Here is a 24,649-nt window from a genome sequence, read left to right on the forward strand (position 1 = left end):
GTATCCTACTGTTGTGGGGTGTAATGTCCTATAAATGTCTGTTAAGTCTAGCTCATTTATTGTAATATTTAAATTCTCTGTTTCTTTATTGATCCTCTGTCTAGATGTTCTGTCCATTGTTGAGAGCGGGGAATTGAAGTCTCCAGCAATTATGGCAGATGTGTCTATTTCTCTTTTCAGTGTTTTCAGTGTTTGGCACATGTAGTTTGGAGCATTCCGGTTCGGTGCATAAATATTTATGATTGTTATGTCTTCATGCTGAATTGTTCCTTTATTAGTACATAGTATCCTTCTTTGTCTCTTTTAACTGTTTTGCATTTGAAGTCTAATTTGTTGGATATTAGTATAGCTACTCCTGCTCTTTTCTGGTTGTTATTTGCATGAAATATCTTTTCCCAACCTTTCACTTTCAACCTATGTTTATCTTTGAGTCTAAGATGTGTTTCCTTTTGACAGCATATAGATGGGTCCTGCTTTTCAATCCATTCTGCCAGTCTATGTGTTTTGACTGGGGTGTTCATTCCATTTATATTTAGTATTATTACTGTATGGATAGTACTTTCTTCTGCCATTTTGCCTTTTGGATTTTATATGTCATATCTAATTTTCCTTCTTTCTACACTCTTCTCCACAACCCTCTCTTTTGTGATTTCATATCTGTCTCTAGTGCTCCCTTTAGTATTTCTTACAGAGCTGGTCTCTTGGTCACAAATTCTCTCAGTGATTTTTTTGTCTGAAAATGTTTTCATTTCTCCCTCATTTTTGAGGGACAATTTTGCTGGATATAGAATTCTTGGTTGGCAGTTTTTCTCTTTTAGTAATTTAAATATATCGTCCCACTGTCTTCTTGCCTCCATGGTTTCTGCTGAGAAATCTATGCATAGTCTTATTGGGTTTCCCTTGTATGTGATGGATTGCTTTTCTCTTGCTGCTCCCAAGATCCTCTCTTTCTCTTTGAACTCTGGCATTCTGATTAGTAAGTGTCTTGGAGTTCGTCTATTTGGATCTGTTCTCTTTGGGGGTGTGCTGCCCTTCTTGGATCTGTAATTTTAAATCTTTCATAAAAGTTGGGGAATTTTCAGTGATAATTTCCTCCATTAGTTTTTCTCCTCCTTTTCCCTTCTCTTCTCCTTCTGGGACACCCACAACACGTGTATTAGTACGCTTCATATTATTCAATTCCCTGAGTCCCTGTTCATATTTTTCCATTTTTTCCCTATAGTTTCTGTTTCTTGTCGGATTTCAGATGTTCCGTCCCCCAGTTCACTAATCCTATGTTCTGTCTCTCGAAATCTACCATTGTAGGTTTCCATTGCTTTTTTCATCTCTTCTGCCTTGCCTTTCATTTCCACAAGTTCTGTGATTTGTTTTTTCAGACTTTCCATTTCTTCTCCTTGTTCACTCCCTGCCCTCTTTACATCCTCCCTCAAATCATTGATTTGGTTTTTGATAAGGTTTTTCATGTCCATTCACATATTCTGAATTAATTGTTTCAGCTCCTGTATGTCACCTGAATTGTTGGTTTGTTCCTTTGACTGGGCCACATCCACAATCTCCCTAGTGTGACCCGTCATTTCCCGCTGGAGGAAAAAAAGAACAGACAGACTCAGTTTCAAAAGTGTTGCCTTTTAGTGTTTCACGGGAAAGAACTGCACTTCTAAAAATCCATTTCTTTGTGGGTAACATCTGCCTCACAGGATTATTGTTAAGATTAGTAGTCTGAATGATGTGTTTATGTAGGCACTAGGCTCTCATGCTGTTTTCCCTCTCCAATATTTTTTTTCCATTTCATAAATTCATTATAGATAATGATCACAAAAATCATAACCAGAATTGTCATAATAACTGTAATATGAAAAATCCAAATTTTATATTTTAAGTATTTTCACCCGGTTATTAATAAATACAAAATAGTACAGTAGCTTTGGAGATTTTGTACTGGCAAGATTTGTCATGAAACTAACTTGGTAAACATATTTTTAATAGATATTGTTGCATTCCAATCTTCTGCTGAAACAGATATAAGCCAAGATGACAACCTTACAGATGATCAACCATTGATAGATTGGAACCAAATTCGAGAAGATGCAGTGAAATGGGAAAAAGAAAAGTGGGCAAGTTAGTATTGAACCTTAACATTTTATGCAGTGTTAGTGGTTTCTTTTTTTTATTTTAATTTTTATTGTGAAATATAACATATACAAAAAAGCAATAAATTTCCAAGTACATTTTAACAAGTAGTTATAGAACAGATTTTAAAGTTTGGATTTTAAAGTTTGGATCAGTTCCATGATTTTTCGTTTTTTCTTCTAGCTGCTCCAAGACACTGAAGACCAACAGAAATATCAATATAATGATACAGCCATCATACTCATTTGTTAAATCCTACCTTCTCTGTTATACTGCTCCTTCTCTTTAAATAACATATATACATAACACAATACATTTCAAAGAAATTCACAACAGTTAGTTGTAGAACAGATGTCAGAGTTTGGTATGGGCTGTAATTCCACAATTTTAAGTTTTTGTTTCTAACTGCTCTAAGGTACGGGAGGCTAAAAGAAATATCAGCATAATGATTCAGCACTTATACTCATTTGTTAAACCTGACCTTCTCCTTATAACTCCACCATCACTTTGATCTTTCTCCCATTCTTTAGGGGTATTTAAGCTATGTCCATTCTAACTTTTTATATTGGAAGGGGCTGTCGATCATATGGGATAGGAGGATGGACTAGTTGATGTTCTGGAAAGACTGGCCCCTCTCCATTTCAGGACTTACCTGGTTCAAGGACCCATCTAGAAGTTGTAGGTTTTGGAGAGTTACCCTAGTGCATGGGACTTTTGCAGAATCTTATATAATGCCCTAGGTATCCTTTAGGATTGACAGGAATGGTTTTGGTTGGGGTTTGGCAAGTTATGCTAGGTAGCAATATCTAACTAAAGCTAGGTAGCAATATCTAACTGAAGCTTGCATAAGAGTGACCTCCAGTGTGGCATCTCGACTCTATTTGAACTGTTTCAGCCACTAATACTTTGTTATACTTCTTTCCCCCCTTTTGGTCAGGATGGCATTGTTGATTCCACAGTACCAGGGCCAGACTCATCACTGTGAGTCATCTCCCATGTTGCCAGGGAGACTTTCACCTCTGGAAGTCATGTCCCACGTAGGGGGGATGGCAATGATTTCAGTTGCAGAGTTGGGCTTAGAGAGAAGAGGGGCCACATCTGAGCAACAAAAAAGATCCTCCAGCGGTGACTCTTAAGCATACCTATAGAGCAAGCTAGCTTTAAGATCAAGGGTTTGGCCTATTGATTTGGGTATCCCTAATGTTTGGCACAGTATTCGGAGTTTCCCTGATGGTAAAGTTTAATAGTTCCATATTTTTTTCTCTCATCCCTCAAGAAATTTTGCCAATACTTTTTTTTCAACTTTTTAAATTAATTTTTAAATTTTTTTGAAACAAACAAACACAAACATTCTTACCATATGATCACTCCATTCTACATATATAATTAATAACTCGCAATATCATCACACTGCTCTAAATTCATCATTATAGTCATTTCTTAGAATATTTGCATCAATTCAGAAAAAGAAATAAAACAGAAAAAAAACATACATACCATAACCTTTACCCCTCCCTTTCATTGATCACTAGCATTTCAATCTACTAAATTTATTTTAACATTTGTTCCCCTTATTATTTATTTTTAATCCGTATGTTTTACTTGTCTGTCAAAAAGGTTGATAAGAGGAGCATCAGACACAAGGTTTTCACAATCACATAGTCACAGTGCGAAAGCTGTATCATTATACAATCATCTTCAAGAAACATGGCTACTGGAACACAGCTCTACATTTTCAGGCAGTTCCCTCCAGCCTCTCCATTACGTCTTAACTAAAAAGGTGATATCTATTTAATGCATAAGAATAACCTCCAGGATAACCTCTCAACTCTGTTTGGAATCTCTCAGCCATTGACACTTTATTTTGTCTCATTTCATTCTTCCCCCTTTTGGTCGAGAAGGTTTTCTCAATCCCTTGATGCTGAGTCCCAGCTCATTCCAGGATTTCTGTCCCACATTGCCAGAAAGGTTCACACCCCTGGGAGTCATGTCCAGAGAGGGAGAGGGTGGTGAGTTTACTTGTGTTGGCTGAGAGAGAAAGGCCACATCTGAGCAACAAAAGCGGTTTTCTGGAGGTGACTCTTAGGCCTAATTTTAACTAGGCTTAGCCTATCCTTTGCAGGGTTAAGTTTCATATGAACAAACTCCAAGATTGGGGGCTTAGCCTGTTGCTTTGGTTGTCCCCACTGCTTGTGAGAATATCAAGAATTCTCCACTTGGGGAAGTTGAATTTTCCCCCCTTCCCACCATTCTCCCAAGAGGACTTTGCAAATACTTTTTTAGTCACTGTTCAAACACTCTGGGATATATCGGGGCACCACTCTGAATAAACCTATAAAATCTCATGCCCTACCTAAGATTCTGTGTACTTATGGTATTCAGTTAAGCTGTTCACATGAGTTATAATAGGAACTGCACTAGTCAAAATATAAATTTTGAACCAAATAAACATTTTTTGCTTTAGTCTCACACATAAGTTAAAATTTTTAAATATTAATTACCATCTATTTTCAACACACTGCAGTAATGACATTCCTTTGTTCTTCCTCATGCAAAAGCATTTTTAAATTTGTACATTTAGTCATTAGTGGTTTCTTTTAACTAAAGTTTTTATCCTCTAAATAATATCTGTTCCTTTTATTTTTTTACTAATGTTATCTATATGAAAAATGAAGATAGTAAAATTTAAAGTGCTGCAGTTAGTTCCTAAAGCATGCTAGATTCTATGTCTGCCATGATTTATGCTATAAATGGGAAATTAAATATTGAGTGTTCTTAGAGCAGTTAGAAGTAAAAACCTAAAATTGCGGATTTGTAACCCATACCAAACCCTGAAATCTGTTCTACAACTAATTGTTGTGCTGTGCTTTGCAATTTATTGCTTTTTTTGTATATATGTTATTTTTCACAAAGAAGAAAAAAAGTTAATTGTGATGATAAAAAATTATTTATTCCTTCTAGCCTCCTGTATTCTGGAGTAGCTAGAAGGAAAAATCTGAGATGATGGTATGGTAGCCCATGACAAACTCTGGGAGCTGTCCTGTAAGAGTACTTTGAAAACTATTGCTTTTTTCTTTCTTTGCTTTATATAGATGTTATATTATACAATAAAAAATTGGAAATAAAGAAGTAAAATTTTTTAAAATGTTGAGTGTCTTGGCTAGCAAAAACAAAATATAACAGGAAAAATATTAAATTATGGGAAAGAAAGAAGCGTAACAGTTCCTCAGAAGAGACAAGGTGTTATATTTGTTTTATTTTCTTTAATTTTACATGAAATTTCTCACTTGGAACATTATATATATGTGTAGGTATAACGTTTCACAATAAATTCAGGTGCTAATTTTGACTATCAGAATAGGAGGCAGCAATATAGCATCCTCTATTTTTAAAAATTAAAAGCTAACGTACTAATATGTGGCCAAAATAGTGACAGTGGTTAATAATGACAGTGGTTAATATTTATCAGCCTGTTACATTTCCAATGCCCCCTTTTATTTTTTTAATAACAAACTCAGATTTATTTGTTAGGCTATTATTACAAAGACAGAACAATTCTCCTCTAAAATACTTTGAGGACTTTCACTGGTTCTGTTGCAAAAAAAAAATCACCTAAGATGTTTGAATTTGAAGGATATAACCTAAGAGGTTATAACGAAAAGACTAGAATTTTTCAGGTACAGTAAACATGGTGAAAAGAGCAAAAGCTAATCAGGACAAGACTTGTGTTAGAGGTAGTTTGTATGGCTGGGATGTTTCTGAAGAGGCTACCTAGAAATGTCTGAATTAATTAACCGGGGCCCCAAATTAGTAAAAGACTCCCCCCCCCCCCCCATGGAGAATAAACAGAATAGTACTCCTCTGAGATAAATTTGTGTCTCTTTTTAAGGGAGAAGGGTATCCTTAGATTCCCAATGGAGCCTGTTTCTTCCCCACCTCATTTACCTCTCCCTCTAAGCTGCTGTTCTAGTTTGCAAGCTACTGGAATGCAATATACCAAAAACAGAATGGCTTTTATAAGGAGGAATTTATAAAATTGCAATTTTACAGTTCTGAGGCTGTGAAAATGTCCAAATTAAGGCACCATCAAGAGGTTACCTTCACTCAAGAAAGGCTGATGAAGTTCAGGGTTTCTCTCTCTGGAAACCATGCTGGAAAGGCACATGGCAAACATGGCAACATCTGCTAACTTTTTCTCCAGGCTTCTTGTTTCCTGAAGCTCCCTCGGGGGGATATTCCTTCTTCATCTCCAAAGATCTGGGGCTGTGTGGGCTCTGTGTCTCTATTCACTCTTAAACTTTTTCCAAAATGTTCCCTCTTTTAAAGGATTCCAGTAAACCAATCAAGACCCCCCTGGAATGGATATAGTCACATCTCCCTCTAATCAAACGTTAATAACCACAACTGGGTGCACCACATCTCTGTGGAGATGATCTAATCAAGGTTTCAGCCTACAATGCTGAGTAGGGATTAAAATAAATGGTTATCCCCACGAGGTGGATCAGGATTAAAACATGGCTTTTCTAGGGTACACAGTCCTTTCAGACTGACACAGCTGCTGTGCATTTTTACCATGCAGGCTTGCTATCTTTCAAAAGATGCATATAGTGAAGACAGGCATTACAGTCCTGCTCAGAGGGTACCTAGACACAGAAAGTTGTAGACTCTGATAAAAACTACATTCAGCCTCTTGATTAAGTTAACTCACCTTTGTTCATAAAGGTCACAAGTTTCTTCTGCTGGTGACAGGTTGCTGTCTGAGTATATAATCTATTTCAAGAAAGAACTGGTTTAAGTGAATTTTGGAGAAGGAAAAAGATTTTCATCCCTACTCCACTGTATAAAAGGAACCAAGTTCTCTCCTACAGTAATTGTCTGAATCTTAAATCAGCATAAATCATCTTCAGTGATTGACATCTGCATCCTCAAATTGTCCCGCAACTGTTGGTGTAGTATCTGTCTCCATCCCATCTTTATAATCTCTTATTGAGTCTTCTGTCCGGACCCCAACTGTGTTATACTGGCTGCTCACAGACTGAGAAAACATTCCTTCTAACGTCTCTGAAGTGACTTGGCCTTCTGCTGTTGAACAGGATAGTCCTTCTTCATAGGTGTAAGATGTAGGGATATCCCCTGTCCTTGTTCATGTGCTTCCACATCATACTGTTCTCCATCATAATCATCTGAATCTTCATCCTCAGAATCTGGATGCAAACCCTGGCATTCACACATTGCAGTGAACATTGTTTCCAATGCTGGTTTATCACTAGGCACAAATCCAATAGGCACAAATCACTAGGCACAAATCAGCAATAGGTTCATTTATCATCATCACTGTCTTCCTCTTCTTCATCAGCAACAAATTCTTCTGATTCTTTTTCTCCAAACTTGACATTCACTATGATATACAAATGTTCTCATGGATAGGCACTTAGGTCCCTGGCTATAGCATGTAAGTGAATGGTGGGATATTCCAGAGAGAAACCTAATCCAGAGCCATCTAACCAAGACAGGTGGCTCTCAGCAACGTAAAGGGTGCCAGTGCCCAAGGCTTTCCTGTCTAGCACAGCTTCAGTATGTGACATCTGGTGCTGAAACCCCTCAGTGGGGCTGGTGGCAGAACAATTTTGGGGAAAGTCAACGCAGCAGGGAACACCAAGGCACAGGCCAGAGGGAGAGAAGGCGACAGCAAACCCATCTCACCCGTATCCTGCCCTGGAAGTGGTAGCATTCACCCCGTCCAATGCATTAACAAAATACATATTGGGGAAGGTTGGAGTAGAGGGCCAATGAAAGGATATAAGTTTGGAGGAGGTATGAGAGAAGTTTAAGAAAAAAAGCAGTAGTTTCAGAGCTTAAAATAAAGATACTAACTTAATTCTTATAGTGTTCAAAAGAGGCTTCATCAGTTGTGGTGACTGTCTTGTAGAGCATGTTTTCTTTCATTTAAAAGAAATATTTAGTTTTCTTTTGATAATATTAAAGATCTCTTTTTTTTTAATGAAAAATGTAAACTTGAAAGACAAGCCATAAAGGAAAATCCCTTGGAGACTGGCATAAGCCTGGCAAAGTGTATAGCTGTCCACAGCTAATTTACGTATGATGGGCTTAATAGAAATTTTAGATTGATTTTTGTAACTCAAATAAATGTCAATGGAATATAAATTCTCATTATATTTATTAAAATTTGAATTTTCACCTTTCTCTAAGATTTACCTCCAATTAAGAAAAACTTTTACATAGAGTCAGCAGCAACAAGCTCAATGTCACAAATGCAGATAGACAACTGGAGGTAGGTAGTTTTGTTTTGTTACCACTTTATAGCATTAAGCTATACAGATTTATAAGCCCTCATTCCCATTCTGGGCTCCATGTGTTTGGTCTGTTTAAATGAACTGTTGAGGCAGGTTGAATTAGATTGTGTGCAACAGAAAATTTAGGTTTTAGACAAAATAATCTTCCCTTGGTCTCATAAAGTAGATGAAGTTCTAAAATACAGACACTGTCATCCTTTACCCTATATTCTGATTTACAATGGCAGCTTTTTTTTTAAATTAAATTCTGTACTAAAACTAAGGTACAGTATGGTATAGTGGAAAGAATGGTTACTTGAGGGGCTGAGTAGGCCTCAGGCCATGGGTAAGTAACTGAGCTTATGGTATGATCAGATCAATGAAGTCAGATCAGAATAATTCTTACCTCACAGATTGCTGAGAATTAATTAAAGAAATATGCATGGGACATTATAGGCCCTCAAGTGTTTGCCAAAACTGATTATGATTAATGATATATATAAATTTCAAGCTCCATTCTTTATCATCTTTCACCATGAAATTCATTGGCCTATTCATACATACAAGTTTTGTTTTACTTCTCTCTGCAGCTGTTTCCAGAAAAGTGAAAGAGGGGCTTCTATTTCTACTTCTCAGTTATTACAATTCACTGTAACTTTCCATAACAGTCTGGTAGTTGACTTTCTGGATATGACCTGAACTAATTTGGGGGAAAATTCCTTACCTGGGGAGTAAAGTGACCAAGCCACTAATGCATGTGTCATTTTTTCTAAAGGAAGGAAAACTATAATATAATGTGTGACGACTTAAAAGATGGAGAAAAACGTCCTATCCCCAATCCTACTTGTAAGTTTGAGGATGCCTTTCAATGTTATCCTGAAGTTATGGAAAGTATACTAAAGGCAGGCTTTCAAAAGCCAACGCCAATTCAGGTATGATTTCCTTAATTCTAATATTTCACTGAAGATTTTCTTCTAAAACAATGATATCTGATTGTTTGAAGTTCAATAACCGGGGAGTGACTGTCTCTTATGAGCACTCCCCCAGCACCACAAATGCTTAGCACTCCAGAAATGTTTATTGAAAGAAGTTTGAGACTGGGAGAGGAGGGATACTTGGCAAGTAGAGTCATACTTTTTGCTTTATTGTTTATAATTTGTTTCAGTCACAGGCATGGCCAGTAGTTCTTCAAGGAATAGATCTTATAGGAGTAGCCCAAACTGGAACAGGGAAGACATTGTCCTATTTAATGCCTGGATTTATTCATCTTGATTCTCAACCAATGTAAGAATTCCTACATCTGGGTTCTCTTTATATGGGTTTCGTAGATATAGACACCAAAAACACAATTAAAGTTTTTTTTATCTGTTAGTCAAAAGTAATACCTGTTCTCAGGGAGAATACTAGGAAATAGACACTTGACAAGCAGTTTTAAAAGGCACTAGGTAATAGGTAATGTCAACCAAAAGCCTAACTACAGTGAAAATTGTTTAAATTATCTTGGTCTGAAAAGGCAGGTCATATTCAATAGCCCAATTTTGTTTTAAAATGTCTATAAATGTATATCAAGCATAAAGGTATCTCTTACCAACCTGGGTTGTGGAATGTTTTTTCTATGTGTAGCATTTTTTTGTATTTCCCACTTTTTCTGGTGAATGTATTAAAACCTATCCCTTAACTCTGAGTTTTAAATCCTAATGAAATAATATTAATCTCTGAAGTAATGCAGTCTTTGAAAATGATTCAAAGTTTTTCTTAAGGGGAAGTAGTTTAACCTTTCTTGATAATATCAGCTACTTTTTTTTTAGATGTGTGAATCAACAGATATTTATTCTCTCACAGTTCTGTATGCCAGAAGTCTTGAAATCAAGTTGTCAGCAGGGTCATGTTACCCTGAAGGCTCTAGGGAAGAATCGTTCCTTACCTCTTCCTGGTTTCTGGTGTTTGCCTGCCATCCTCAGTGTTCCTAGGCTCGTAGCTGCAATACTCCAGTCTTTGCCTCCATTGTCACATGGACTTCTTTCCTATATATCTCCTGCATCTCTGTATCTCCATAACAGCAGTCATTGGATTTAGGGCTCATCCCAATTCAGTATGACCTCATGTTAACTTGATTATGTCCGCAAAGACTATTTCTAAATAAGGTCACATTCTCAACTATGGAGGTTAGGGCTTCAATATATTTTTTTGAGAGATACAATTCAGTCCACAACAATTAGTAAATCAAAGTCTATAATATATTTAGGGAACTTTTAATCATACACCTTTTCACAAAATGTCCAAGGGCAAAAATATCTGTGACTATGTCTTACTGACTTTGACATTCATTCCGGAGTGCTTCTGAAGCAAATACTTGAATGTTAATTTTTCTGTTTTCTCTTAAAGAGCTAAAGAAAAAAGGAATGGACCCGGCATGTTAGTCCTTACACCCACTAGAGAATTAGCTCTTCAGGTAGAAGCCGAATGTTCTAAGTATTCATATAAAGGCCTTAAAAGGTAAGTCACTTCTGTTACCAGTGTTATATTGTTTTAGTCTTTGTATCATTTTGGTTGTTTTAGTCATTGTATCTTTAAATATATTCACCCAGTTATTTTTTACACTTGAAGAAAATCTGATTGGCTCAGTTTGGATCATGTATTTCCTACTCATTCTCCCAGGACTTTGGGGTCAGATAATAATGATGCAAACATGGCTCTTTGGAGTCCACCCCACGAGTTGATGGGTGTGGATAGTTCTCAGAAAATGGCAGGTACCACAAAGGTATCTGATACGTTTTACAATTTTTATACCAATTTTACACCTTTTACATCTTTATCTAGCTGTATACCCAAAATGCTTAGACTGGTTGGGATTTTGGGTAGTAATGGGATATTCTTTGCCTGAACATGAACCTTTGGATTTTTTTTTTTAAAGTGTTTGTATATATGGTGGTGGAGATAGAGATGGACAAATACAAGACCTTACAAAAGGTGTAGATATCATTATTGCAACTCCTGGAAGATTGAATGACCTACAAATGAATAACTTCGTCAACTTGAAAAGCATAACCTACTTGGTAAACTTAGAGCAGAGGTTTGGAATGCTGGGAGGAAGTACTGAAGTCTTATTTTTTTAGAATGACTGCCCATTTTTTATAATGATTTTAGATTCTAGGAATGTTTCCCATTCCCTCTAGCATGTCAAAAATTTAAAGATAATTCTGTTTTTAAAATTATGATGTGTGTTTATTTTAGGTATTTTATTAAGTGCAGATAAACACAAAAGAAAATTAAAATCCATTTGGTTATTTTAGACATTTAAAATCTTTCATCAAATAGATTTAGAAAAATATCAAATTAGTCTATTATTCATAACTGCCAATGGCTAATTATTTTGACTTCTGTGGGAGAAATTAAAATAGAAATAAAGTTCTTTTTTAAATTAACTTTTCACATGCAATGAACCTACTGAAGAAATACTGAGATGCATGAGCTTTGGACTACAGAGGCTTAAATTCTAGCTGTGCTGTTCAACTTCTCTGTGGTTTAGGTAATACAAGAAATAAGAAAGCCTACCTCTTAGTTGTTATAATCATAAAAAGAGAGCATACATATTCGCTACCTCTCATATCTAATGTAGCCATGTTCTTCAATTTCTTTCTTAAATAAAACTCTTTGTATACTTAAAAAAAAAATCTTTGAGATATCATCACACACATACAGTCCATCCAAAGTATATAATCAATGGCTCATAATATCATCACATAATTGTGCATTTATCCCCATGATCGTTTTTAGAACATTTGCATCACTCCAGAAAAAGAAATAAAAAGAAAAAACTCACACATCCTATATCCGTCACTCCTTCCCTCTCATCGACCACTAGTATTGCAGTCTGCCCAATTTTTTTTTTACCGCTTACCCCCCCATTATTTATCTATTGTCCTTATTTTTTTATTCATCTGTCCATACCCTGGATAAAGGGAGCATCAGCCCCAAGGTTTTCACAGTAATAGCTAAATAGTTATACAATTGTTTCCAAGAATCAAGGCTACTGGAATTCATAAAACTTATGTTTAACTTCTTAATTCTTAATACAGGTTTTAGATGAAGCAGACAAGATGCTGGACATGGGATTTGAGCCACAAATAATGAAGATTTTATTAGATGTGCGCCCAGACAGGCAGACTATTATGACAAGGTAAGTATATATGTCTAATTAACTGCAGAATAAAAATCAGTGGAATAAAATTCAATTCTGTTTGGCTGATTTCCTCCTAATATTTTAGGGCATTATTTGTGAATAAGTGATTACTTTTCTTCAGAGATAAGCATTGTGTACTGAATACTTTTTTCGCCTAAGATAAAGCTGAGGGAACAATGGTTATTTGGATACTAAGTGATCTTAAAGATTAATTTCTCATAAAATTATACATTTTGTGCTCATTAGTATTAAAAAGCATAGTATATAATAGTTAAGGAAATAAACTAAATTCTTTCCATTTGTCTTCTTACTAATAAATCTTCCCACCTCAAGAAAAATGAAGTTAGATTTCATTGTAATTACTGTAAAGGTACAAAGGGTGATTACTTTCCTTATGTCCTATGTGGTTAAAGAAACATTTGAACTTACACAATTTTTTATCAGCCCACTTAAAATGATTTTTATTTGGCATAAGCACTGGTTTTCCTCCTGTCATTGTAAGAAAAATACTAGAAATGTTAAGAAATCTACATTTCCATAGATTAGATACTAGCTTAAGGTATATAAGTCTCCTTCACCCATGGTTTATTGAACCGATTTATTATAAAAGTTTCATCGTGTAGCTTCACTAGAATTGAGCAATTTTGGTGAAACTTACATTATCTGTAAAATCTGCCTTACTTATTGAAAAGATAGGAAATACTAAATCTGTTTTTTATGAATAATTTGATTCATACCCTACTAAAGGAAACTTTAATGACTGTGTACTTGCTTTCTTTCCAGTGCAACTTGGCCACATGCTGTCCGTCGACTTGCACAATCTTATTTGAGAGAGCCTATGATTGTATATGTTGGTACTCTGGACCTAGTTGTAAGCTCATTTTTTAGCACTATTTTTAAAACATTTCTTATTATGGAAATTCTAAACATAGTGAATTTTGGCATGTCTACTCTGCCTGCTCCCCAATTTTAGAGCAAGTCCCAGATTCTGATAATTTTATCCATAAATATTTCAGTGTGTATTTCTAAAAGACTATTTTTATCATAACTACAATAACTGTTATCCAGTTAAAAATTTTAATAATCATATATCCAAGCAGCATTCGGATTTTCCTGCTATATCATTTTTTTTAATCTATTAGAATTGGTCTAAACAAAGAATATGAATGTGTATATTTGGTTATTTCCCCTGATTCTTTAATCTGTAGGTCTCCCAACCTCTTTTTTTTTTTGCATGTCATTTATTGGTGGAAGAAACTGATTTTTTTGTCTGTAGAGTTTTCCACATTCTAAATTGGACTGATTGTCATGGGGTTAAGTATGTTTTCCATACTTACTATTTCTTGTAAACAAATGTGATTAGATATAGGAACTTGGTCAAATACTGGATTGTTTCCTTTTTTTTCTCTTTTGTGTTTTTTTATTTGGGGTAGGGGGGTGTTGGTAAGAATTCTTCATTTTTAGAATGTGTTTTTGTATCAGTTCAAAAGGAATGTAAGTCTGGTACTCTTTTTATGAAGTAAGATTGATCAGTGAGAGCGGGCCACGGTGGCTCAGCAGGCAAGAATGCTTGCCTGCCACGCCAGAGGACCTGGGTTTGATTCCCGGTGCCTGCCCATGTAAAAAAAAAGAAAGATTGATCAGTGAGTTCAGATGTTTCAGTCTGATCCCTCCATTATAAAACTCCTGTAATTTTCACCTACCTAATAGTGATCATTCCCTAGACCCTTGATTTCATTAGGGGTTGCCAAATGGTGATCAAATATAATTCTTTAATAAAATGATTGTTACTCATTCAGGAAAGGCAGAATAAATGCTTCTTTCCCTTTATTAATTGTTACTAAAATTTATTTTATCTAAAGAGTGAGATATTTTATCTTTCTGTGTCAAAGAATGTTATCAATGGTATTTTGAAATGTTATATTAAATTGTCAAAATACTAGTTGAATTGAAATTCTTGTATCATAAGTGGATCATCCTTCTTCATTGTAAGGGCCGTATCTAAGACTTATGGTGACATTTTTATAAGCCTGTCCTCATCTGTTACATGGTTATTTTTTCCTCCAATTGTAACCAGTTGCTTTCAACACACTCTGCCAAGCAGTCATGCATCTCCAACTTTGAGTGAATAAATGATTAAAGTGAAAGGCTGAGCTATGAATCTTGAGTAAAAACACATCATTTTTCTAGGACCTCTGCCATTTTTTCTTGTAGGTAGTTTATTAAAACATTAGCCAATGGTAGAAATAAGATATATTTTGGGCCAATGTGTGTGTGGGATTTCTCCTTCAAAATTGATGTGTTATGATTATTGAATCCTTTAGGCTGTAAATACTGTGAAGCAAAGTATAATTGTTACCACAGAAGAAGAGAAACGGTCTCATATCCAAAGTTTCCTAGAAAGCATGTCTCCAAAAGACAAAGTTATTGTGTTTGTCAGCAGGAAAGCTGTGTAGGTATATTTTCCTTTTGCTACCATTAGGAATATCAATCAAATTGAATTTGTTTAGGATTGATTCTGTTTGAATGCTAATTTTAAATGGGGGTGGACATGTTTGTTACAGTATGTTAATCAAGACTCTTGCTGACAGAAATAAAACTAGTCAATTGATGGCGATAGTACAATAGCACCTAAAATTGTTGATTGTCTTTTACTTCAGTGCCGATCACTTATCAAGTGACCTGATTCTCCGACACCTATCGGTAGAGTCTCTGCATGGCAACAGAGAACAGAGTGACCGGGAGAAAGCATTAGAGAATTTTAAAACAGGTACATTTATACAATTTGTAGTATTTGTTGTAAGCTAAAAAGAATGTCCAGTGCCTGGGCCAAGTGACATGCCTTTTCATGGAATCCATAAGATCTGCCCTCACCTCTTTCTCTGCCTTATTTTTTATTTCCTTTATTGGTTTATGGCTATACCTCATTGCTTTTTGGGTTGTTTTGTTGTTTTTTTGTTTTGTTTTGTTTCTTTTATTATTTTTTGTTGATGTTATACCTCACTGCCTTTTATTTCAGTAGTTGCTGTAAGGTCTACAGTCTACATCTTTGATTTACCAATCACAATCTACTGATGGGGAGGTCACCAACTAGCCCAGTGGCCACCTCCCAGCACTTGCCTACCCCCTCCTTTTCTGTTGTACAGATGTTTCAATATGTTTCCATTCTGTAGCCTAGGGGAGGCTTTAGGTCTAATGAAAAAACACAAAATCTGGAACAAGCAGCCCCAGCTGCTTACTAGGGTGGGAACTTTCTGGCAGGGCCACTTTCCCCATGGGGTATATAAATATTCAACACTCACACAGCACAGGGTCTCTCCTCTCCATTGGGAAATGGGCGGTGCGGAGCTGCCATCCACCGATCCTGATCCAAGCAATTGGCCTTCCCTGGAGACCGGCCTGATGGGATCTCTTGCCCTGCTCTTTTGGACCCTTTGTGTTGTGTAAGTAATAAAGAGCTATTCGCTAAAAATTTCTGTTGTACCTGAGCCTGTGACCCACACTGCAACATAAAGCAACTTACTTTTAGATCTACCGCCAAATAATATTTATCACTGCACTTTGTTTATGATGTGTCTTCATGTTTTTCTGCTTAGAGTTAATGGAGGTTTTTGTGTATGTGAATTTATAATTTTCATCAAATCTCTAATTTTTGGCCATTATTTCTTCACCTATTTTTTTTCTGTTCTCCAGCCCCCTTCCCCCTTCAGAGATTCCAATTGCATGAGTATTAGGCTGCTTAAAGTTGTCCTACAACTCACTGGTGCTGTTTAATTATTGCATCTTTTTTCTCTCTTCATTTTGGATAATTTTTATTGCTTTGTCTTCAGATTAATTCACTGATGTTTTCTTCTGCACTATTCTGCTGTTACTAAGTATATTTTTCATCTCTTGAAGTTTGACTTGTCTTTTATATCTTCATTGTCTACCCTTGATGTGCTCATGATTTTCTCTCACTTTGAACATATGGAATATAGTTATAAAACTGTTAATTTGTCTAATAATCATTGCTGTCATTTCTGGATCTGCTTCTATTGATTATTTTCTCCTGGTTATAGGTCAATTTTCCTGTTTCCTGTTAATTTTTTATTGGATGCCAGAAAGTGTGAATTTTGTATTTTTAGTACTAGAGTTTCTTGTATTCTTTTAAATATTTTAGGGCTTTGTTCTGGGGTACACTTAGGTTACTTGGAAACAATGCTTATTATGAATTTTTTAAATCAAAGTGCCCATTAATCACAAACCTCCAGATACAATGTTAATGTTTTGGAAAGAGGTAACATTTTGATATTTTCTAATTCATTCTCAGGATGTTTGTAGCATTCATTTTCGGTAACTCCTCCCCTTCTTCCAACCCATCTTCCAAAATCATGAATAGCCAATATTGTTCTATACTTTATAAATGATAGGGGTTTTTTGGTTTTAAAATATAATGCTGGCCCTTGAACCTATTCAGATGGTCCAGGGACCAGTTGGTGAATCATGGTATCTCTTATGTTAGAACTAGCCAGCAATTTTAGTCAATTGAGTATCCCTTTTCCATTTCCACTTAATTAGCATTTTAATGTAAGCAATAGTAGTTTACCTGGTTAAATATTAAGGGAAAATATGCTTTTCATTTATTTATATATATATATCTTGGGTTGGTTTGTACCAGAATTTGTCCATATTCATTTGGTACCTTACTCTTTAGGTAAAGTGAGAATATTGATTGCTACTGACTTAGCATCCCGAGGTCTTGATGTCCATGATGTCACGCATGTCTATAATTATGATTTCCCCCGGAACATTGAAGAATATGTCCACAGAGTAGGACGTACTGGAAGGGCAGGGTAAGTAAGCATAATCAACTCTTAAAAGTAGAATTACAAGGGGAGTGGGGAATGGGGAGTTGTTGCTTAATAGATACAGAGTTTCTTTTGTGATTGATAAAAATTTTGAAACTAGATGGTGGTTATGGTTGTACAACATTGTGAATGTAATTAATACTACTGAATTGCATACTTCCAAATGGCTTAAATGACAAATTTAATGTTACATATATTTTACCACAAATAAAAAATAAATTGGAGGAAAAAAATTACATACATTAAAGAGATATCACCTTTTTAGTTAAGGTGTAAAGGAGAGGCTGGAGGGAACTGCCTGAGAATGTAGAGCTGTGTTCCAGTAGCCATGTTTCTTGAAGATGATTGTATAATGATACAGCTTTCTCAATGTGACTGTGTGATTGTGAAAGCCTTGTGTCTGATACTCCTTTTATCTACCTTATTGACAGACGAGTGAAACATATGGATTAAAAATAAATAAATAATAGGGAATTATTTATTTAGTAATAATATTATTATTTAGTATTTAGTAATATTATTTAGTAATAATCATTACTCCCCTCACAAACTGTCCTTGCCTGGGAAACCATTTTGACTTTTTGCCAGTGAATTGTCTGCCTTTCCCAGAATCTGCTTGTCCCTGTCCAATTGGCCTGCTACAGATTCAACCACATCCTCCCTCCATGATTAGCTTCATGCAGATTCCATTCTTTGCTTTGTATCTATAGCATCACAGCATTAAGCTATACCAGTGGTTACCATAAATTGTCCAAGTTGGTGTGCTTATGAAAGGGGATATTTTTTACCCCTAAGAACACTATCATATACCCCTTTCTGATGTTTTTAAATAACTGCAGATTATTTGGATTCCAAACGATGGTTTACATGACCTTAAATTTTTTTTAATTAATTTATTTTTTATTCAACATACAAACATTCTTACCGTATGATCATTCCATTCTACATATATAATCAATAACTACCAATATCATCACATAGCTGTAAATTCATCATCATGGTCATTTCTTAGAACATTGGCATCAGTTCAGAAAAAGAAAACAGAAAAAAAAAATCATACATACCATACCATTTACCCCTCCCTTTCATTGATCACTAGCATTCAATCTACTAAATTTATTTTAACATTTGTTCCCCCTATTATTTATTTATTTTTAATCCATATGTTTCACTCGTCTGTCAATAAGGTAGATAAAAGGAGTATCAGACACAAGGCTTTCACAATCACACAGTCACATTGAGAAAGCTGTATCATTATACAATCATCTTCAAGAAACATGGCTACTGGAACACAGCTCTACATTCTCAGGCAGTTCCCTCCAGCCTCTCCTTTACACCTTAACTAAAAAGGTGATATCTCTTTAATGCATAAGAATAACCTCCAGAATAACCTTTTGACTCTGTTTGGAATCTCTCAGCCATTGACACTTTATTTTGTCTCATTTCGCTCTTCCCCCTTTTGGTCGAGAAGGTTTTCTCAATCCCTTGATGCTGAGTACCAGCTCAGTCTAGGGTCACGTTGCCAGGAAGGTACATACCCCTGGGAGTCATGTCCCACATAGAGATGGGGAGGGCAGTGAGTTTGCTTGTCATGTTGGCCGAGAGAGAGAGGCCACATCTGAGCAACAAAAGAGGTTCTCTGGGGGTGAGTCTTAGGCCTAATTTTAAGTAGGCTTAGCCTGTCCTTTGCAGGATTAAGTTTCATATAAACAACCCCCCAGATTGAGGGCTCCATATATTGCTGTGGTTGTCCCCACTGCTTGTGGAAATACCAAGAATTCTCCACTTGGAGAAGTTGAGTTTTCCCCCTTTCTCACCTTTCCCCCAAGGGGACTTTGCAAATACTTTTTTATTCACTGTTGAGATCACTCTGGGATTTATTGGGGCATCACTCTGGACAAACCTATAAATTTCATGCCCTACTCAAGGTTTCATGTACTTATGGTGTTCAATTAAGCTGTCCACATAACATGACCTTAAATCTTAATACATAAAAATCTTTGGATTAATGTGAAGAGTTGAGTTTTTCTGGTTTTTAAAAAATTCTGTTTTGCTAACTGAACCATGAATACAATTATAAGTCAAATGACATGAGTTTTTTCCCCCCTCGAAGGAGAACTGGAGTGTCAATTACCCTTATCACTAGGAATGACTGGAGGGTTGCCACTGAATTAATTAATATTCTGGAAAGAGCAAACCAGGTGAGAATATGAAACTCATAAGAAGTCTACCTCTTATCACATTTCCAATGTTTCAGTCATATTCTCTGTCATTTTCTTTATTATATATTGTCATATTCTTTATTACATATTATCATATATTGTATATTGTATCTTGTCATGTTCTTTATTATAGATTGGTGATATATAATTGTGAAAAAGGCAGGCATAATCCCTAGAGCTTACTGCCTAACAGGCAAGGTACTAAACAAGTAATTAAGGATATTACAAGGACTTTTGGATGGCAAAGATTAGAACATACTATAGGAACATACAATTGGGGACCCTAATCTAATGAAAGCCCTGCTAAGGAAGAAACTGGCTGGAGGTGACTAAAGTCCTAGAAAATAGGGAAAGTTCCTGCAGAGGAAATATTCAGGCTGAGAGGTGAAAAAGAACATGCATAAAGTGGCACTAGATAAGGGTTTGCTAAGGGCACTGGGAGCAACTGAAGTGCTATACAAGCAGAGGAGCAACGTGATGCATATTTTTAAGATCAGTTTGGTTTTGTAGCCTGAAGATGGATTCAGGATTTGGTAGGTAGAGAGACATTTGATTGTTTGAAAGATGTAAAAATTGTTACCAGTTGTATAGAGTCTCAGGTTGAAATGAGTTGGAGACATTTTGGCATATTGTAGACAGCTGTTAATACTAAAATAAAATATTCAAAATACTAAAATAAAATATTCAAAATTCTAAACACATCTAATGATTTCAGAGTGTCCCAGAGGAACTTGTGTCAATGGCTGAGAGATATAAGGCAAATAAACAGAAAAAAGAAATGGAAAAAAAATTGGGACGACCTCAAGGAAAACCCAAGAAGTTTTATTAATGTCTATTTGAAAAGTTTCAGGCCACTGGAGGTAAGCCTTAAATAACTAACAGACTTTAGGATTTGTTAGTGTGTGTAATGCAAAAGTATTATCTCAATAAGTCTTTCTTTAATAGAATACATTATTAGGTGTTACTTCTACCTATTAGGTTAAGTGCAGTTAATATATTTTAGAGTTAGAAGCTATTCTAATTCAGAGTTTAGAAAGTAAACTTTTAAGTTGTCCAGAATGATCATTAGAAGTATAATGGAGGGGTTGCGAGGGTAATTCAGTGGTAGAATTCTCATCTGCCATGTGGGAGACCCAGGTTCAATTCCCAGCCGAAGCACTTCCCAAACAAAACAAACAAATTAAAAGCCAAACCAAAAAAAGAAAAAATTCAACAAATGGTGCTGCGCTAAGGGAATATTCACATGGAAAAAGAATGAAATGTGACTCCCGCCATACAGCATACAAAGGGAAAAAAAAGGTATGATGGAGTTGCTGAAGGTATAAATGGGCATAACCTCTTCTGAGAAACTTGGTAATGTATAAGTTATAAACAAATATAACTCTTTGATCCAGCAGTTTCTTTTCTAGGGATGTGTTCAATATATTTGCACATACAAGTAGAGATTGATTGTAGCAATATTTATAGTAACAGCGTATTAAAACCTAAATGTTAGATGAGTAAGTTATGGTATATTGTTGTGCTATGGAGCTGGTAAGGAACATGTGTACTACCTTTAAGATGTCCTGTACATGTTAAATGTAAAAGATTTCCTGCTAAGATACATTGAACAAACACAGGAAACCTTCCCTCCTACTTCAAACTCATAAAAATAGGAGATAAAATATATTTTTTAAAAGCTATGTGACAGATACATGAGGGCTTATTATACTATTCAAAATATGCCAAAGATTTTTCCATAATAAAACATTTTTTAAAAGTCAGTATTTAAAATTTAGATTGAGATGCTAGTAATCGATGAAAGGGAGGGGTAAGGAGTATGGTATACATGAATTTTTTTCTGTTGTCTTTTTATTTCTTTTTCTGAATTGAAGCAAATGTTCCAAGAAATTATCATGATGATGAATCTGCAACTATGTGATAATGTGAATTACTGATTATACATGTATAATGGAATGACCATAAGTTAAGAATGTTTGTGTTTGTTGTTATATATTTTTTTAATTTAAAAATTTAGACTGCAAAAAAATAAAGGCAGTATTTACCAACTTATGGATGCAGCACTGAAGTAGACCATATGCCCTGGACTCGGAGAGAGTTTGGAGAGGAGGAAAGAGTGAACTAAAAAAACCTAAATTCAGACCTTGTGGGCTGAGAAATCAGTTTTAAAAATGTCCAAGAATAGGTGAAATGCAACTGAGCTAGCAGTTACTCCACACATGAACAATAGCAAATCGGCAAATATGAGATACATACATATATATATATATATATATATGTGTGTGTGTGTGTGTGTACATCACCAAGGAATTAAGAGATGATAAAGTAATCCAAAAAAGGCTTTGTGATAAATACATATGAAGTGTTCAGAAAATAGAAACAGATCTGATGGCTTGTGAGAAAAAGATGAAAACCTTTTTCAGATGAAATTTGAAAACTCAAGAATTAAAATAGTACTGAAGAGAATTAATGCATTGTAAGAACAAGTGAAATTATGCCAGGCCTCTGAGATAAAGAGAGAGAATGTGAAAGAAAAGTGTAACATATAAGCCTGTTTAAATTTTAGAAGGAGATTTTTAATGTTTGCATGAGCACAAACTGTGGAAAGAAGCCTCAAATCTAACAGTGGTTGCCTCTCTTTTTACCATTAAAAGACAAAGAATAATGGAAGAGTAATTTACATTTTTCTTCTATTTTAATTTTCAGGATTCAAGGTTTTTTAAAGTTATATACTATTTAAGATATATATATATGGAAGTACTGGAAACATGTTGGCAGTATGAAGAGACTTGACTGATTCTTAAAGCAATAGTGTTTAAAATGTAGAATTCAATATTTTATACTTTCTTTAATAAAGTCAAAAGCATTTAAACTTGAGTTGAAATTTTTTTCATGGATATTAAGGAATGTAGTGTTAGGTTTTCTTTTTACCTAACTTATTTTGAAAAGAAAAACAAACAAAAAAATTGTCCCCTGTAATGTTGCTGTATTAAGTTCAATCTTTAAAGGGCTTAATGCTTGTTCAGATGTTGTCAAGGCAATGAAAAAAATACTGTTTTCAAAATAAATGTTGATTTCTGTGATTAAAACTACAAGCTGATCTTTGTCTTTCTGTATAACCTTTTAATTTTGTGTTTGCTATATAGTATGTTGGTTGGGTGTACTTTTCTTAAATAATTATACTTCATCTGTTTTAAAGAAACTCTGTAATGGAACAGTCTAGAATAATTATTTCATGGGCTCAAAACACCTAACAGCTTAAATTTGGGGCCCATAGCTCCATGCTAAAATAAATCCTAGAAAATTAAATTTACATCTCTGTGAAAGTTTCTTTGATTAATCACATTTGCCATCACTTTTTCCTTAGAACTTTGTGTTTCCTGTACCACAATATGATAGTTACATATATGTGATTATAAAAGCTAATTAGTATGTAAGTATGTATTACATATGTGTACATAATTAATTTAGGCCTTCATCATCTTACCTTATTTCATTCATGCTATTGTGGCCTGATATTAGCAACAAGACTAGTAAAAATTGAATTCTGCAATGGAATAATATGCCAACACTAAAAAGGATGAGGCAGTTAGATCTGTACCAAGATGGAATGATTTCCAAAATAATGTGAAAATTATAAATTATTTTTATTAGAATATATGTATACATGTAGGCATATCCTAGAAGGGTATTATTCTAGTTTGCTAGCTGCTGGAACACAATATACCAGCAATGGAATGGATTTTAGAAGGAGAATTTAGTAAGTTGCAACTTTACAGTTCTAAGTCTGTGAAATTATCCAAATTAAAGCAAGTCTATAGAAATGTCCAAGTTAAGGCACCAACAAGAGGGTACCTTCACTCAAGAAAAGCCGATAAAGTTCAGGGTTTCTCTTTCAACTAAAAAGGCACATGGTGAACATGGCAATATCTGCTTTCTCTCTAGGCCTCTTGTTTCATGAAGCTCCCTCAGGGACGTTTACCTTCTTCATCTCCAAAGGTCTCTGGCTGGTGGACTCAGCCTCATGGCCCTGCTGTGGTTCTGCAGCTTTGTCCTCATTCCAAGCTTTCTCCAAAATACTTCCTCTTTTAAAAGCTTCCAATAAACTAATCAAGACCACCTGAAATGGATGGAGCCATATCTCCGTGGAGATAATCTAATCAAGTTCCAGCATGCAGCAGTGAATAGGATTTAAACAAATGGTTTGTCTCCACAGGATTGGATTAGGATTAAAGCATGGCTTTTCTGGGGTGCATAAATCCTTTCAAACCAGTACATTCCACCCTCTGGACCCTAAAAATGACATGTTTCTTTTTCCACATAGAAAATACATTCCATCACAATATCAAAAATCCTCAAACCATTTCAGTAATAATACAAATACAATACAAGATTAGAACCAGTACAAAGTCTCATCAAAGTCAGTTATGGGCATGGACAGTCCTAAGGCAAAATCTTCCTCTGGCTCTACACTTGTGAAACCAAACAAGTTATTTGTGCCAACATACAGAGGAGGGACAGTCGTAGGAAACATATACCCATTTCCATAGGGAGAAATTGGAAGGAACACAGGGTCACAGGACCCAAACAGTTTTTGAAAACCTGCAGGGCAAAGCCTCAAAGTCTGAGAGTCATTTCTCTTTGGGGCTTTAGAAAGCAGCAGTTCCAGCCTTTCCAAGGTGGCAGTTTCCAAATGCAACGTTGGGAGACAATGTGGAGATCACCTTTTTATTGGCTTCACCTTCTAAAGCATCAGGGCTGCACCCAGGCTCTCTGACATCTCCGGGGCACACACTCAACCCCACAATGTGGCAGCCAGGTTCTCTCCAATCCCCAAGGGATGTGCTCCACCCTCTCCAAGGCCTGAGGCAGTAGGACTCTTCCTCTGCAATAAGGTGAAAGGCCCATCCTCTACCCTCAGGGCAAACTCATCCTCTCCACAAACTTGGGTAAATCTGCTCTCCTAACCCGAGG

General features: G+C 35.5%; 1 protein-coding gene across 3 annotated transcripts in view; it reads left to right on the forward strand.

The window, feature by feature from the left end:
- The window catches only part of DDX43 (DEAD-box helicase 43), a 32,928-nt gene extending 10,099 nt beyond the window's left edge, over nucleotides 1-22,829 (forward strand). The window contains exons 4-17 of one of the 3 annotated variants that reach the window (XM_077162235.1): nucleotides 2,020-2,118; nucleotides 8,341-8,422; nucleotides 9,199-9,355; nucleotides 9,589-9,707; nucleotides 10,809-10,919; nucleotides 11,338-11,479; nucleotides 12,503-12,603; nucleotides 13,390-13,477; nucleotides 14,931-15,058; nucleotides 15,267-15,376; nucleotides 17,300-17,438; nucleotides 19,567-19,654; nucleotides 20,391-20,535; nucleotides 22,382-22,829. In XM_077162235.1, coding sequence (XP_077018350.1) covers nucleotides 2,020-2,118; nucleotides 8,341-8,422; nucleotides 9,199-9,355; nucleotides 9,589-9,707; nucleotides 10,809-10,919; nucleotides 11,338-11,479; nucleotides 12,503-12,603; nucleotides 13,390-13,477; nucleotides 14,931-15,058; nucleotides 15,267-15,376; nucleotides 17,300-17,438; nucleotides 19,567-19,654; nucleotides 20,391-20,504 — 1,478 coding nt within the window. In that variant the 3' untranslated portion in view covers nucleotides 20,505-20,535; nucleotides 22,382-22,829. Of the gene's footprint in view, nucleotides 1-1,986; nucleotides 2,119-8,340; nucleotides 8,423-9,198; nucleotides 9,356-9,588; nucleotides 9,708-10,808; nucleotides 10,920-11,337; nucleotides 11,480-12,502; nucleotides 12,604-13,389; nucleotides 13,478-14,930; nucleotides 15,059-15,266; nucleotides 15,377-15,912; nucleotides 16,050-17,299; nucleotides 17,439-19,566; nucleotides 19,655-20,390; nucleotides 20,536-22,381 lie in introns of those variants that run through there. The other 2 variants (XM_077162234.1, XR_013176226.1) reach the window with 2 other exon arrangements.
- The last annotated feature ends 1,820 nt before the right edge of the window (nucleotides 22,830-24,649 follow it).

Source organism: Tamandua tetradactyla, chromosome 5 (genome assembly GCF_023851605.1).
Source record: "Tamandua tetradactyla isolate mTamTet1 chromosome 5, mTamTet1.pri, whole genome shotgun sequence".
Classification (NCBI taxonomy): Eukaryota; Metazoa; Chordata; class Mammalia; order Pilosa; family Myrmecophagidae; genus Tamandua; species Tamandua tetradactyla.